The sequence below is a fragment of the Tasmannia lanceolata genome, unplaced genomic scaffold (assembly GCF_043159265.1).
Source record: "Tasmannia lanceolata isolate RefF3 unplaced genomic scaffold, GAP_Taslan_0.1 ptg000019l, whole genome shotgun sequence".
In the NCBI taxonomy this organism is placed as follows: Eukaryota; Viridiplantae; Streptophyta; class Magnoliopsida; order Canellales; family Winteraceae; genus Tasmannia; species Tasmannia lanceolata.
The window spans coordinates 13,834,182-13,851,254 of NW_027518696.1; the positions used below are offsets into that span (position 1 = coordinate 13,834,182).

General features: G+C 36.4%; 1 protein-coding gene across 3 annotated transcripts; it reads right to left on the reverse strand.

The window, feature by feature from the left end:
• Positions 1 to 608: 608 nt before the first annotated feature.
• LOC143852205 (cyclin-T1-4-like) lies at positions 609 to 16,048 on the reverse strand. 3 transcript variants are annotated; one of them, XM_077361584.1, is made up of 9 exons: positions 15,861 to 16,048; positions 14,258 to 14,751; positions 13,871 to 13,952; positions 12,169 to 12,303; positions 11,295 to 11,470; positions 7,902 to 7,994; positions 1,541 to 1,686; positions 1,357 to 1,425; positions 609 to 1,026 (listed from the first exon to the last, which is right to left on the reverse strand). In XM_077361584.1, exons 2-8 carry the CDS (start codon positions 14,737 to 14,739, stop codon positions 1,394 to 1,396), a joined length of 1,146 nt encoding a protein of 381 aa, XP_077217699.1. In that variant the 5' UTR covers positions 14,740 to 14,751; positions 15,861 to 16,048; the 3' UTR covers positions 609 to 1,026; positions 1,357 to 1,393. The 3 variants fall into 3 exon arrangements, 2 of the variants coding, with proteins under 2 accessions (XP_077217699.1, XP_077217700.1); XR_013236739.1 differs by having other exon boundaries at positions 1,024 to 1,425; positions 1,541 to 1,685; positions 7,924 to 7,994; positions 15,861 to 16,045; XM_077361585.1 differs by lacking the exon at positions 7,902 to 7,994 and having other exon boundaries at positions 1,024 to 1,425; positions 15,861 to 16,042.
• Between the last annotated feature and the right edge of the window lie 1,025 nt (positions 16,049 to 17,073).

Sequence of the window (17,073 nt, forward strand, 5' to 3'; positions counted from 1 at the left end):
AGACCTTAGTGTCTTTCGCTTAGGGTTGAATCCTTAGTTTAATTGCCTGAAGATGGTGGTGAAGTTTCTTGAAGATAGTCTGGACGATGTTAGTTGTAAGCTCGGGGAAACTTTCGAGAGTTGGTTTATTGGATTAATGATCATTCAAGATAGCTTTTTACGATTAAATAGCAAAGAGAAATATTTGTCTATATCCATAAGTACACTGCTTCCAATAGTAAGACTTAATTTTTCTCGATTCTCTTGCTTTGCTATGATTTTTCTTGAGGATGGCGACTATTTTAGAGTTTCAGTTTGAGTTTCTGTTATGAGAACAGAATTATGTGCAGCTTTTGAAAAGGACCTTTGATGGTGTACAAAGAATCTTATTGAAGTTGTAAAGAATGTTTACTAATGGAACGAAGAAAGGAAGTAGTGATATGTAACTGTATTTTGCTCTGTTCTACAGTATTTTCTTACTGGTTTCGGGTATGCCCGTGCCAGTACTCTTTGATATTTTGTAACGCAGGATGGGACTCCTGGTCCCGAATGCTACTTTAATATTAATGAAATGTGTCAATTTAAATAAAAAAATGAGAACCCAACTCTTTCAGGCTTTACCAAGCTCATGAGTAAAACCAATAAATACTGAAAAAAGGTAGGTCTAGTACTTTTCATCAATCGAATTATAGGATGGTCCCATTAGTTTCTCTCTGACTCTTTCCCTCTTCTTTTTCATTTTCTTGTTTTATTAGGACAGATATATATGGGACTAAACTGATTTCTCTAAGTAAAAACTAGAAGGATTTTTTTAAGGGAGAATCTTTATAGATAAAAACTCGGTTGAGGCTTCCCCTCAACCGAGTTAGTCAATGGTTACAATCAAAACAAACAATTAACAAACCTCATGCCCCTCATGGGAAGATGGTCAAACGCTAATGAATTTCCATGCGCAAGAACATCCACCTCTCTGTTAGCAGATTGGAAGAAATACTGAAATGTAATTGCATGCCCCTCTACTGCGTCCAATACCTCCTCAAATAGTATCTGCAAAACTCCATGTATTTCCCTTACCAATCTTCACTCAACGAATAATGTTGAGGACCGCTCTACCACAAAGAGTTAAAGGAGGGAGGGGCCGACAAAGCAAATATCATTTTTTCAAGACAATGGTTATCCACGGTTTTTTTAAGCTTAATTCGTGAAATGGGATTCAAACCAGATAACATGTACTATTCTGTAGTATTTTGGTCATCAATGGGTATATAACCAGCTGACACCCCCCATCCAACAAAGTCATACAATGGGGAGTGCGATATTGAACTCCATATTTATATATTTGATCCAATATAACAATGAACTGACTATTATACTCACAATTCTTATGAAGGCAAGTCTTTTGCCAAGTTGTGTCCTAAAAGAGCTCCATAAGCTGCTGGACAACATCTGCAATTCAGAAGGATTACACGTGCAATTAGATCTAAATAACAATGATGATGATAAAAATACAGTTCAATGTGCAATAGAGACTTGGGATTTTCCCCAATATATAAGATATTACCTTGTAGAATAGCTGGTGTTGTCTGGAACTCTTGCCACACACTTTGATTAGAAGCAAGATCAAGATTGAGGAATTTGGCAGCAAGGAATGCAGCTCCAGCAGCAATATGACGGGGCTTAAATTGGAGCCAAAGTGAGCTCCGAAGCCTGCAATAGAATGCATCAATTAGATTCCATACAAAATTTATTACATAGAAACAATTGTATCAAGCAATTTAAGATGGATTAGACAAATGGATAGCCAAACCAACCATTTGAAGCAGCATTGAATAGTATAGGATAATGCAAATCAATCAGAAACCTTATCAGTTCCGGTAATTAAATACAAAGCTAAAACGAAATGAATGTTGGATCTGGTACATGTTAAGCTAAATCAACAGAATCCATATCAGTTCCAGTTAATGCAAAGTTAAAATCAAATGAATGTTGAATAGTAACAAACAAAGCTCTAATCATTCTTTTCTTACCAACAAGCCAAGCAGCCACCCACGAGGAATATTTTCCAAGAATCATCTGCAGACACGCTGGAAGAACACTAAAACTATAGCAGTATGTTGGGCCTTTTGGAAAATGCATTGAGAAATATAAATCCACGAAAATGAACAGATTGGCAGAAGAAATGGGTAGCAAAACCAATCTTCTGCAGCAACACTAAATAAGATAGGGTAATGCCTCAAAAAATGGAAGTTCTATCAATACAAATATCAGATTGAGATAATACAATACAATGTAAGACCAAATATAAATTCCAATAGCAAGCAAATCAAATTGCTAGGATCGTTTTTTTTTCTTTTAACTTTTTCCTTACCAACTAGCAAAAGCAGCTACCCACCAAGAACCATCCGAAGAAACGCTGGAAGAGTGCTAAAACTAGAGCAGTATTTTTCGCCTTTCTGAACAATGCACCAACCCGCAAGCCCAATTTTGCTCCCACTCCGGCATATGCAATTCAATCAGGGTGGTGTGTGATAAAACTTTGTAACATGTATTATGGACATCCCCAATGCATGCTTTTATCTTCTCTTTGACGTGGCATCATAAAAAAATTAACTCTACACATCCCGTATCATCATGCAAACCATGCCACCATGGATGCTTTTACTAACTTATTGTACATATCCATGCGGCAATATAACGTTGAGTACAGGTGGATAAGTAGGGATATGTGAGTAAACTGGCCAAAAAGTATTCATGGTTCAGGCCCTATGGTGTAAGGATATGGACGTGAGGAATAACTTCCCACATCTAACATGGACAGAATACCTTCCCACATAACTAGGAAAGCATAACAAAATGATAATGAATGCAATTCAGTAAATATTTTAAAATGATTGCACGAATGCATATCTCAGTTGCAACCTGCTTCGTTACATAACCATGAGGCTGAGATTCAATCTCTGCTAACATGACCAGGGACAAAAAGAAAAAGAAAATCCTTTTATAATAAAGCCTCATATATTGGTAAAACTCAAATTAAATAGAAAATAACATATGGTATGTGACTATATACTATGATATCCCAGATATAGATACAGATACCGACATGGAGACAGGAACGGTGATATGACTAGGCATTTTCCAAAATGTAGGACAGGGGTACAAATACAAGTATGCTATATCATGAGACAACACACGACATAAATAAACTATCATAAAACTTAACTAGATCTAACTAAGATAGAATTACTAATGAATTTAAAAGAGGAAAAGAGTCTCACTTACTCAAAATTATAATTGCAAATATCCGACACTAACAACCAAAAAGCATGAAAGTTAATTTGAAGAAAATGACATATGCCTGAAACATGATACTTATGTTGAAGAATGGATGTATCCATGATGAGTATCGATATCATATCGCATCGGACACAATAAGTTATGCCTCCACAGTTGTGTATCCGGGTATCATATGCTAATATATCTTATATTAAATAGGATTTAACATATGTTATTGAAGATTTGGATACATCAGTGTGTGGTATATGACATATGTTACTAGGGGTACGTGTGTCTACATGAAAATGATTCAGTTTGTAAAACTGAAAATTCATGATATGGGGATAGAGCTACACATATGTAATAGAAAATGTAAGTGATTTTCCTCCCAAACTTAATTGATACCAAAAAAAACTCCTGATAAAAGGTCAAATAATATAGGCGTTCATTACATATCCGTGTACAGATTACTAAGTTAAATGGCATCTGTAATGAACTGACATGATTTGGCAAAACAAGAATTCAAGCTTTCATGATAATGATAAATGATGCAAGTTCAGGAATGGAAATATAGGTCTTTGACTTTTTCTTCTGCAGGTACAATACATATGCGAAAATATCATCAGGAAAAGATTCAGAAAAAAAACCCAGTCAACTTTTTGAGCAAAGCGTGGGACTCCTTCCAATAAAAAAACCATAATCAGATCTGTTTGGATACGCGGATTCTAGAATCTTGGATTTTAAGTAAGAAACCCAGGTTTTGGAAATATCTAACCCATCCTGTGATTTCTAAAACCTGGAAACATGGGATGATCTCCTACACTCCTGCTGGCGGAAAGAAGAGCGAGAAATCAGAAAACGACAGCTGGTATCCTTCTCTCATCTCCCATCCAGGATTTTGAGGAAATCCAAGATTCTAAAATCAGCATATCCAAACGGCCCCTTAGTTATGTTGGAATGTTTACAAAGTACAAAAAGTATTCAAGTACTGATACATATCAATATGGAAACATTACTTGATACATATTCATATGGAAACACAAGTCCAACTGAAGTACATGTGCAACAGTGCACATAGCATGCTTTCATGTATTATACATACATGATATACATTAACTGCAAAAGTAGATATGAAACCGCGAAAAAACAATCATGAAATCCCTGTTTACCTAGAGAGAGAGAGAGAGAGAGAGAGAGAGACAGAGATTTGAAGGGGTGATGAGGAGCGCATAAGATGGAAATGGAGAGAAGGATAAAAGAAAAATCTATTCTAAACAGGGAACTTTATTCTCTGTTTTCGAGCCCCATCCCATGCTCTCTTCACTAACCACGCTCTCTCTCTCTCTCTCTCTCTCTCATTAATAGCCATCTCTGCTCCTCTGACAAGCTTGGTAAATAGGGATTCCATTATTTTTTTCATGGTTGCTAAACATGCCCTTAGCGACTGGTTCCCTTATTAGTATGGTGTTCCAGGGCCATGCCAAATGCAGGACCTTACAGAGGTATCTCTCATATCTATTTGTATGCAAGCAAGGCTTTGTTCCTACTTCTTATGCATTTAAGGTCAGCCAAATTGAGCTTTAGGCCTGACTTTTAGGATTAAGCAACTAAAAAAACATGTTTAAATTAATTGGCAAAGAATAACTAAATAATATGACCTATTTAAATAATACATTTATGCAGTGTACATGCACATGTAGGGTTATGTTCAGCCAAGGCCAAGTAGGCCTGAAATTTTAACATGAGTTTACACTCGAGAATTACAGATTTTAAGAGATTCAAGTTAAAAGATTTTATGTGATTTAGGGTTAACAACTTCACAGCTTAAGTATTTAATTTTGAATAACTGGGTAAAAACATGCATGCTATCTGTATGCATGCATTCATTTAGCCAATGTTACTAGGGTGGGAAACGAATTCGGGAAGCGAAACGTGGAACGGAAATGGGAAACACAGAGAAAAAATATAGGGGAAACGAGAAACAGGAAAACGATAGGAAATCGCATGAAAAACACATTAAGAAACGTCTTAGGAAACGCATTAGAAACTTTTTAGAAACGATAGAGAGAAATGAAAACACATAAAACACAAGAAAAACACGAAATATAAGGTGTTGTAAATTTCAAATTTCTATTTGAATATTTCTTTTTTTTATTTTTTATTACAATATATGCTATTATTTTCCATTTTAATATCTATTCCACAATTTTTTGGTGTGTTTTTTTCAAAACAATTTTCATAAGTTTCACACATGTTTCCCACACATTTCACACAAGTTTTCTATGAGTTTTCCATACGTTTCTCAAGGTTTCACACATGTTACACATAACTCTCTCATATGTTTCCCATTGTTTCCCATGCATTTTGGAAATGTTTCGGAAATGTTTCCCCAATTTTTTCTATCATGTTTCAGAAACGTTTCCGAAACACGTTTCAAGGTAAATGAGTTTCCCACCCGCCCAAGAAGTTTCCAGCTACTATGCATTTAGCTTTTACATGAAAGAGAAAGTCAAAGGATGTGCTTTTGTCCATGTCTAATGTTGGTAAATCCAAGCTAGACAGAAGCAGGATTAAAGGAAACATGAGAGGTAGCACGGAAAAGAGATACAGTAGTCAGTAAGGTCAATCATTTACACGGACACTGCCGCAACATATGACCAATAGAAATATCGAAATATATTGGAAGAGTGGGACAATCCAACACAAGAGAGAGAGAGAGAGAGAGAGAGAGAGAGAGAGAGAGAGAGAGAGAGAGAGAGAGAGAGACGCATTGCTGAAGTACAATAAGAATACCAATTACTTTTGGAATGAGAGTAAGCTAAAGGACAGAGACATTTTACAAACGGAAATGATCTAAATGTATCAGCAGCTTCGGAGGATCCAACACAAAAATATTGGAAGGGCAATAAAAGAGAGCCTGGATTGCCCAAGTACAACCATAATGATTGGAATCGAAGCAAGGCATTGGAAAAGGAAAACAATGGCGGTACAACATTCTGAACCAGACTTTAAGAGGTTCAGGTTAACAGATTTTATGAGATTTAAGGTTGACAACTTCACAACTTAAGTATTTAATATTGAATAACAGGGTACCCACATGCATGCTATCTGTATGCATATGTCTACATGCATTTCATTTATCTTTTACATGAAAGAAAAAGTAGAAGGATATGCTTTTGTTTCGTGTCTAATGTTGGTAAATCCAAGCTAGACAGAACCAGGATTGAAGGAAATTGAGAAGTCGCAAGGCCAAGAGACAAGGTAGTCTGTTAGAGCCAACCATTCACACAACCTTAATCTAGCCACTGCCGAACATATGACCAACAGAAATATTGAGATATATTGGAAGAATGGGACAATCCAACACAAGAGAGACAGAAAGCCTGCATTGCTGAAGTACAATCAGAATACCAAAAAAGTTTGGAATGAGAGTAAAGTGGTAAACTAGAGGACAGAGACATTTTACTGACACCAATGATCTAAATGTATCAGAAGTTTGGGAGTAACCGCACACAAAAATAATGGAAGGGCAATATAAGAGACCCGCATTGCCCAAGTACGATAGTACTGTTTGGAATGGAAGCAAGGTATTTGAAAAGTGAAACAGTGATTCTGTTGATCTGTTATGGTAAGACATATTAAACAAAGGTCTTAGGATGAAGAAATATTATAGAAGAAAAAAATATCTAAACATATTGAAAAGCCTACACAAAGAGAAAATCTGGAAAGGCAGGAAAATATAACCCACATTCTGAATACAATCAGATTATCAGAAAACCAAAAAGCATGTGGCAAAATAATTTTCTTGAAACAATAAATAAAAGAAAAATAAAATTCTGAGAGTAAAAAAAGTTTTCAGAGCTATAAAAAATTGTAAAAGATATAGGTTCTGTAAGGCTTGGCAGCTATTTCAATGAGCACGAGTTGGTTTAGATTTTCATGATAATGGTATCCCAAACATACTAGTGGTTCAAGCTCAGAGATAAAATAACACTTCATGAACAGCATACCAACCCACCAGCTAGGAATATAGTACAGGTGGGCACGTTATTCTCGAGAAGACCCCACAATTAACATGCCATACCAAAAACTCAATATGCCAAACCAGAAAGGACTATATAAGTCTTGAGGGAAAAATAACAAAATTGACACAAGTGAAAGCATAAAAAAAAAGAAAAAAAAGCTTGTTGAAAAATAGTTTTCTTGAAACCATAAATAAAAGAAATATAAACTTCTAAGAATAAAAAGAAAGTTCTCAAAGCTAAAAAAATTGTAAAATATATATACGCAACAAAAGTGGTTCTGGTTCTGGAAGGTTTGGCAGCTATTGGTATTGAGCCTCTAGCTCAATGGTCAAGGCTTTTTTCTTCGACTTGGAGGTCTGAGGTTCAATCCCAAGTTACCTATAAAAAAAAAGGGGGTTTGGCAGCTATTTTTAATAACCAGGAGAGGGCTAAGAGAAGAGCTTTCAGGCTCGTTTGCTTCGCAAATCTCTAACTACTCTTCTCTGGTGTCGGCAAATTGGGTTTTTCTTTTTCTTTTTCTTTTTCTTTTCATTTTTTTCTTTTAACTATTCTCCTTTCAAAGAAAAGGAGTTGGTTTGGATTTTCATGGTAATGGTATCCCAAACATACAAGTGGTTCAACCTCAGAGATAAAATAACACTTTCCATGAACAGCATATCAATCCGCCAGCTAAGAATATCATACAGGTGGGGGCATGCTATTCTCGAGAAGACCCTGCAATTAGTATGCCATACCAAAAAAATCAATATGCCAAACCAGAAAATACTAGGCTGAGTAAAAAGACTTGAGGGAAAAAATAGCAACAATGACACAAATGAAAGCAATTAAAAAGTAAGAAAAAATAAATATTAAAATCATGACATGGATAATTATCATGACAATCTCAAACAAAACCATATAAAACTCACAATTGAACTTCAAATGGGCACTGCTCCAGACATCCAAAACAATATTAAAAAAAACCATGATGGTATCAAACATGGCCAACTTCTAGGAACTGCTACAGATGGAACATTGGACAAAAAGGAAGCTTTATAAGTGGTTTGATTGGATTACTCTAATATCATAATTCTTAAATACTATCAGATATATTATATATAATAAAAGATATCCATAAAGAAAAAGCTTTGACAAACCAAACAAAAAAATATTAAACTTTCTTGATAAATTCATGCATAACAAACTAGATTCTTTTATCCGTTTTATAGTACTAGTAAAACAAATTTACAATTACCACATGCTTTGAGTTTTATCCATCCTAGTAATAAGTTTTTATATGAAAACGAGACACTATAGTTACTTATCCTACTAAATTTTTTTAAATTATTACTTGTTATAAACATATTCTTATGTAAAAACTTAAACTTTGAACCATTTCAAAAAAAAAGTTTGAGAATTGATTAAAAATTTTGGTGAATCCAACAATTTTTCTTTTTGAGATTTGCCGAATCTGACACTCGATACCCGTGTCGGATTCCGACACTCCTACCCATACTAATGCAACATAGGTTGACTCCAAATTACAAATAAATTCATCCAGCAGGTTCACTTCTCTGTCAAAGAATATCCTACAACATCTAACAACCCACTGATGGGGACCATGCTTCACGAAGATTAAAAAGGAGGGCTAAATCTAATGTGGAGTCCATTAGAAGTTTTTCAGGATTTTTATTTTAGTTATAGGGTTTGAAATGAGTCTTTTATGAGTCTTTAGGTCATAAGGTGTAGTACGGTCTTTTTCCACTCAGATCACTTGAGTTACATAAGTCTAGGGGTGTTTTAAATGGGCACCACATATGTATTACGAAATTTTAAACAGGGAGAAAGTCTTCAAGTCATTAGTGGGTATTTTAGTCCAAAAGCGATAGATTTTTGTTTTAGGATTTTAGAACTTTCATGTTCTCTTTCTTTTCCCGTATATATGGATGAATAAATGATTGAATGAAGATTTTGAATGCTTCTCTTGTGTGGATGTGATGTCTGATCTTCAGGGTGTGATGCCTTGATCCCCTTGGGGCGACGCCTGGGTTCCGTTAGTGTGATGCCTCGGGAATGCTAATGTGATTCTAGTATAACCTACGTCAAGGTGTGAAGCCTTGAAATCCATGAGTACGATGCCCTGGGTCTTGTTGGAAAGATTCCAATAAAACTATCTTGATCTCCTACGGTGTGACACCCTCGGAAAACCACTCCTATGATGCACTTGGTTTTGTAGGTGTGACTCCAACAAATACTTTTTCCATCCGATCTAAGGCATTAGTTCTGTTTTCTATTCAGTTCCCTCTTTATATTCGATTCCAATCCTTGGTTCATTCTTTGCTTCCCTATCAATTCCATTAGATCCATAGATTTCAAGTCTTGTGAGCATTCTCTTATTGATAACCACTACACACGCCTTGGTACTATTTTGAGAATCTCATACCCTTTAGAGCTCTTGAAGAAGCTCTTTCACATTCGTTGATCAGCAACCCAAAACCATGCTGATGGAACAGAGAGGTGAATCCACTTCCGCTACCTAGATCAAAAACCCATCAGGCCCAAAAGATAGTCACTACATTCCACTAGTATGCGTTCTTCATGCACACTTTGCAAAGAACCCTAGCAATTTCATTGTGATGGTAATAATATGAGCATTCATTGGCGATAAGAGTTGCATCAATAACTTGTCTCACATGAATAAAGGCACTTTGTGGCGAGGAGATTATATTACCAAGCACATTTCTCAATCTATCAACAAGAACTTTGGCTAAGCTAATTGGGGTAAAATCAAAATAAGAATCTGATCAACTCTCTTTGGAATAAAAATGATAAAACGATGCCCAATGTTCTTATCGAGACAACTTTGCATAGAATTCGCCGAAAAAGCTCCCAACACGCCTGGATAAAATCCAAGCAAAATGTTTGGACCATCCCTAGCCCCACCTTAGATCGAATCAAGCTCAATGTCTTAATCCACTTTGATCTGGGGAATAAATTGCACTCTAAGGCATAACTCTAATGCATATAAAGACTCATAGAACCGAACAATCTCATCAAAAATTATGATGGGATTGTCGCATCTAACTTTTTCAAACATTAAACCTTGAATCCACTAGTACCTTCTCTTAGAACTAGCAATACTATGGAAGTACGTTGTAATCCTATCTCCCTCCTATAGTCACTAAGATCTAGCTCGCTGCATCCATTTTATCTCCGTCCGGGATATTGATCATATGTATTCCTTCCTCAGCCTTGCTCTAGCTGGAACATACTCACATAATGTACTCTCCTCTTATGTTCTATACAACATATTAGTCTGGCTAAAACTCTCTGCTTTCCTTTGACTTGGAGACCCATGCAGTAACTTTATCCAGGACTTAAGCTTTGACCTAACAAGCCAAAGCTTCTACACCACCCAGGAGTCCATACGCCCAGTTGGGTTAGCCTCTGACCACCATCCACCAAGTCTGTCCACCCTCTGACCACCAACCACCAAGTCTGTCCACCATATTCAGTTTCTTCAACCAGGCAAGCATTAAGCGAAAAGGAGTAGGACCCAAGATCCCATCTTTGATTCCAACAAGATGGGGTAGTAATGCGACTTCAGTAAGGTAATTTGCATAGCTCCAAGAAACTTCCTACTCCATGTAGAACAACTCAAAAAACCTGTCCAGCCCGCTCATGGATGGAACTTCGTGGTGATTTAACCCAATTGAAATGAGCACCGGATGGGACTTTGTGGTGATCAAATCCGCAGCCGGAACATCATAAAACCGAATGGATGCAAAGCATCATATATATGAAGCTACAAAGCAAAGCATCACATGTATGATGTTACTGCACAAAGCATCAAATGTATGATGATGCTATCAGCAACATTTCAAAAAGGAGAAAAAAATGCTAAATCCGCCTAACCTTCAAAAACAGGACGTCAACATAGTCATATAAACAATCATGGTGAAAATCCCAACAAGGCCTTACTATCCATAAAAAAAATTACAAAAACCATGAAAAGGATGCAATCGACAAACTTACCCTTCACTGACTACGTTCCATGCTAGATTCACCAAAGCAGTTTCTGAAAGCCCCAATTTATTAAGGACAGACGTAAGAGGAATGTATGGATGCTGGACGTTGAGCTCAAAATCTAGAGTTGTCAGTATCAACTGCTCAGCCTCAATGACCCGTTCACGATATTGGTCAAACCAGTCCTGTTCAAGGAAAAATAAGTGCATAAATATAACTGTTTAGTCAAAGCATTCCAAAGAAACGAGCGGTAAGAGAAAACTAACAGAAGTCAACTATATGAAAACAGAAGAAGCACCTAACGAAAGCATAATAAAATGAATCCAGAAGTGTCTTTGTTCATAGCAAGGACCTTCAGTATCTGAAGGCATGCCCAGGTCAAGACATCTCTCAGATATTAATGATTGCCAAAAGTGACTTGGGCAGAGCTAGGAAGCTACTAAAGTTACTCTTTATTTTAGGAGGGTACTACTTTTCTTTAATACATTTCACACACTTCATATTTTCCATAATGACTTACAGTTTCTATTTGTTGCTAAAAAGGTTGAACATTACATCATATTGGTTCAGTACAATTCATGACTTGGACAGAGCTAGCAAGCTACTAATGTTACTCTTTATTTTAAGGTTTTACATTACTTTTCTTTAATACTTTTCGCACACCTCATATTTCCCATAATGATTTTCAGTTTCTATTTGTTGCTGAAAAGGTTTTACATTACACTATATTGGTTTAGTACAATTCATGCATATAGCCGGAATCTGGTCATGTTGGAATATATGCACACTATGTCCTTATCCACTTCTTTGGTCATAAGATATGATTTTTGAATCATAATTCCATAGGCATGGCACAAATGCAATAATGTTTAAAGATGCTTACCACAGGGAGGAAATAGGGAAAGAAAGCAAGATCTTGCTTATGACCAATTTCATAGGATGCTTTGATTACAGAGTTCAAAGGGCGTGGTGTTTCCTCAGACTTTGCTGCAAGAAACAGAGCTGCTGTTGCAATCAACTGCATACAAAGATGGATCAGTTAGAAGAAATTTATATGAAACTGAAAGGTCACAATTAAATCAATAATCTAGAACAATAAGAGCACATGTCAAGGCTAAAGAGCGTAATGGATGAAAAAGTAATATGGAATGCACAAACATAAGAAGATACCACTGTTCTTTTGATAACAAAAATTGTACGAGATAGTAGTCAACTAATCACAGGCTTTTGTGGAGGGGAATAAAACCTTATAGAAACCACTGTAAGGACAAGGTTATTTCAATCAATATATGTTTTTTTCTCTTGAATGAATGGTATAAGGATTTATCAAGAAGAAGAAAGAATACAAGAAAATAAAAAATTACAGCATTCAAACCAAAAGTTCACCAAACTAGAGTGGGGAAGGATGAAGCCATATATCAGAGCAAGAATCCAACTTCAGAAGAGCTTTAACTGAATAAGGAAACCAAACGGTAGAATAAGAGGAAAATGCCAATAATCAGCAGAAGATGTGGCAAAAGGATGGCACTAATAGCACTGCACCAAGTTCATAACAAAGACTACAGCGCACAAAACAAATGAAGAAATAGTTATTCAGATGCATCAGTTGATTTCAAAGCCATTTTGGTAGGGCTAGGGATGCAACTCGGGTCGGGTTGAAGCCAACCAAACCCAACCCGAAACTCTAAACCCTCAACCCGACCCCACTCTCAACCCGAAGAAGGCTAACCTGACCCAGCCCGAAAAATTAATATCTCAACCCGAACCCAGCCTGATTTCCCAATTCGGGTTTGGTTGAGTCAGGTTGGGTCAGGTTGACCCGGTTATGGTGATATCTTTCCCCTTTAGGTTTTTATGTTCTAAAAAACAAAACAGAAAAATGGTTAATTTTGTTTTAAAATGTCGGGTTTTGATGCAGGTCGGGTCAACCCGACACCTCAACCTCAACCCGAACCCAACTCGATTCAACTTCCTCAACCCGAACCCGGCCCCGACCGACTCAAAACCAACCCAACCTGTGATTTTTTCAGGTTGACCCGACGGGTTCGGGTTGAACCCAACCCAAGTTGTACCCAGCGATAGGGCCCTATTGGACTCTAAAAACAACAAAATCATCATTGTCGGCCAAGGGTAGAAAGCATATTTGTATTAAAGAAGAACTATTTCAACTACAAGGCAAAAGAAAACAAAAGGTAGAAAGTTACATTATGTAAAAATGAAGAATAAATAACAGTCTAAGCTCCCACAGTCATACTGTACAGGGGAAGCAATAGGAAAGCCTTGTAATCTAGAAAATAAAAATAGCCACATTTTATCCCTTAAAAATGAAAGAGACATTTATGAATCTAAAATAACAATGGAATCAAACAAAGGCAACTGATCTATATGATTAATTATTCATAAACGAAGGAACAGCCGCTAGCCATTAATAAGATTACAACCAGATTCATGTATAAATAGATAAGATAACTGCAACAGTAAACCTTTTGACAAGCAAAAGGTGCATGGCAAGGAAAATAGAGATAGAATTTCAATCAAATACCAGAGCATAGAAAAACACCAGACATTAGGGCTTACGAACTTACAAATCTATCATGGCAAGCATGAGATTGGCGTACGAAAAAGCGGTGGCAAAGAACCATTGCAGTACCAATTGTAGTCTGTGGCCTGGAAAATTCAACAAAAAAGCATCTCATTGAATATATCAAACAATTTAATAGGAAAGAGATAATTATAAAGCCACAAGTTGCATATTTATCTCATTGAGTTTCCAATGTAATACAAGTTAAGAAGAAACTTGCAAAGAATCAGATAAATAAAATGCAACACAGACAATTCTTTTCAAATCAATGCTAAATATCATGAAAAGTCACTCATTAGAAAACATGTTACGCTCTATTAGTAGAAATACTGTTTGCCATTATAGATAGAAAAATAAACATACATATGAGTATGCAAGAACAAGTGCTTACAGTTCAAGCCGTGTTCCAATATTCTGAAGGAAGGCACAGTAAGAGTACCGAAGATGTGTTTCTCGGAGAAAATCTATACCATCCTTCCTTGATGGGGAGCACCTCTCAATCTCATCCCTTGACATAAAGGACATATCATTCTCGAATTTCAATTGCTCCTGTTTATAGTTCGGAAAGTTATACATATTCATGTCGAGTTTTGCTGGAATGGGATACGAACTATTGCTGGTGGATGGGGCATTACTAATCACGTTCATCTTCCGATACTGCATACTACTATCTTCCCACATAGAAGCGGAGGATTTTCTCCTCTTGAAAGAAGGAGCTGTATCTGCCTGGGTAGTACTAATATTATAATGGCGCTCCCGAAACTTCCCCGTGAAATCACGATAATTGATGTTGTTGTTGTTGTTGTTTCTATTAAAATTGCTGCGACGAATACCCCCCTGTGTATGCACACGGCGTGTTCCGGGAAAGGACATGGTTCTGAAAACCTTAAAAAAAAAAAAAAAGGCTTCAAAATTCACAGGGCAATCCAAAAATTCCTTTTAACAGGATAATGATTTTACTCAAGCAGGAACAAGCGAACAAGAATATAAAGAAGAAAACCGTGAAATGCAAACAGTAGAAAATCAAACAAAATGAAAACGATAAAAAGCCAACAACAAGACGTTATCAGATTTGCACCTGCCTGCTTGAAATCCAAAAATCAAGAATTTCCACGTTAGAGAATATCGAATCAAACAGGAGATAGGAAAATAACCCAACAAGAGAAGGGCCCAGAGAGATCTCAAATTTGATTCGAATTACGTGAATTAAAGATTTCAAATTTACGCAGACAAGAGAAAGAAATAACGAAAAGGATCCCCACATAGATTTCATTAGTCTCCAATCAAAGAAGAACAAAGTGAAAGTCTAGATCCGACCTAGAGATGCCTAAACCTCCTCTTACAAATTTAAAATCTCTAGCTGGAAAAATTGATTCTTGGCATCAAGCTAGGAAAAAAAAAACTAGACTAAAAACTTAATTCCACGATCGATTCTTTCCAGCAAGTACAGAAGAATAAAAACAAGATTGAAAACCTAATTCCAAGATCGATTCTTCTCGGCAAGCACGAAAGGGAAAAAAAAACCTTATTATGAAAATATAGTTTTATAATTCCTCTTTTCAAGATCCTTTCCATTAGCAGAACACAAAATTAAAAAAAAGATCCTTGACCATCAGATGAAATTCTCCTACCTTTTTAGAAACCCTAGAGAGGAAAGGAGATGGAAAACTACTTGAATTTAGGGATACAGAGAGAAGATAAAGAATTCTTTTTCGTGTCACCGTTTAAGGTAGAATAAAAACAAGATTGAAAACCTAATTGCACGATCGATTTTTTCTCATCAAGTACAGAAGAAATACCTAGATTGAAAACATAATTTCACAATTCAATTTTCAAGATCCTTTCCATTTGCAGAACAAAAAATTAAAAGCCGATCGAGATTATAAAAACCACACACACACACACACACACACACAAAAAGGATCTTTGACCATTAGATGAAATTCTCCTACCTTTTACAGAAACCCTAAAGAGGATAGGAGATGGCAAATTACCTGGATTTTAGGATACAGAGAGAAGCGAGAGAAGATCTGGAATTCCTTATGGTGTGGAAAAGCCTGGATTTTGTTATAATTAGGGCTGAATTAGGGCTGAATTAGGGCTTTTTCTTGGTAGGTAGGTTTTTTTTTTTTTTTTCTTTGTTCGTGTTTCTCGTTTTCGATAGAGGAAAGGCCGAAAGGCAACGTAGAATAGATTATGTGGCCTTCAGTTTGGGGTTATAAATTGAGATATATCTTTTTTAAGGGGCTAAATTTAGGCGCTTCCACCCAAGTAAATCACTCCATCTTTGAGCTATGATAAATTCGCACTCTCTGTAGGATAATTCGCCCCACTTATAAAGTGAATTGTGGCAGACTTGGTTTGGCCGCGTCACCATCTAACCATCTTCGTTAACAGTGATGCGAATTATTGTACAGGGGGTACGACTTCATCATTACCCCATCTTCGTAAAAATATAATCGCTGTTCTTGTCGGGTAGTGTTTGCCTTAATGTTAGACTTCCCACTGGAATTATAACAATCAGGGTGAAAACAAACATGATTAAGGCCCGGTTGGATTTGGATTTTGAGAATCGATTTTTGAGTCCAAAACTGATTATTAGACTCACAAAGGCAATTATTGTAGTGTATGAAGGCAGTCACAAACATGGTTGGCAAAACGTGACTCGGCCAAAACATGGGACTAGAAAACGTAGTAAAAAAACAAAAGGAAAGGTTAAGTGTTTAAAACGTGTTTAAATCGTTTTCCTCAAGAAAATGGAGTTTTTTTTACGGTAAAAGTTTTAACAGAGTTTTGCTAGCTATGGTCATATACACTATAGGGGTCTTCATAAGTGTTTAAAAAAGGAAATGCAAAGTGTTTAAAACATTTTCCTCAAAGAAAATGCAAAGTGTTTAAACGAAGTATTGAACAGCGAACCAATAAAACTAGTTTTTTCAAAAAAAGAAAAAAAAAGAGGAACACAATTTAAAACAGAGTTTGGCTAGCTATGGTCATAAATACACTATAGGGGGTGTTGCGGCCAAAATCGGTGATCTGGTAAGGTGGCTTCGGAAGAGCTAGGATTTGCTGCGCACCTGAACAAATGGTGAGAAGACCGACCCGGAGTTGGTGCTCCAGGAAGGTCCTCCGATGCTAAAATCAATGACCAGCAATAGGTAAAAAGTGCACTGTGAATAATAAATTTGTGGAATCGAATGCTTACCT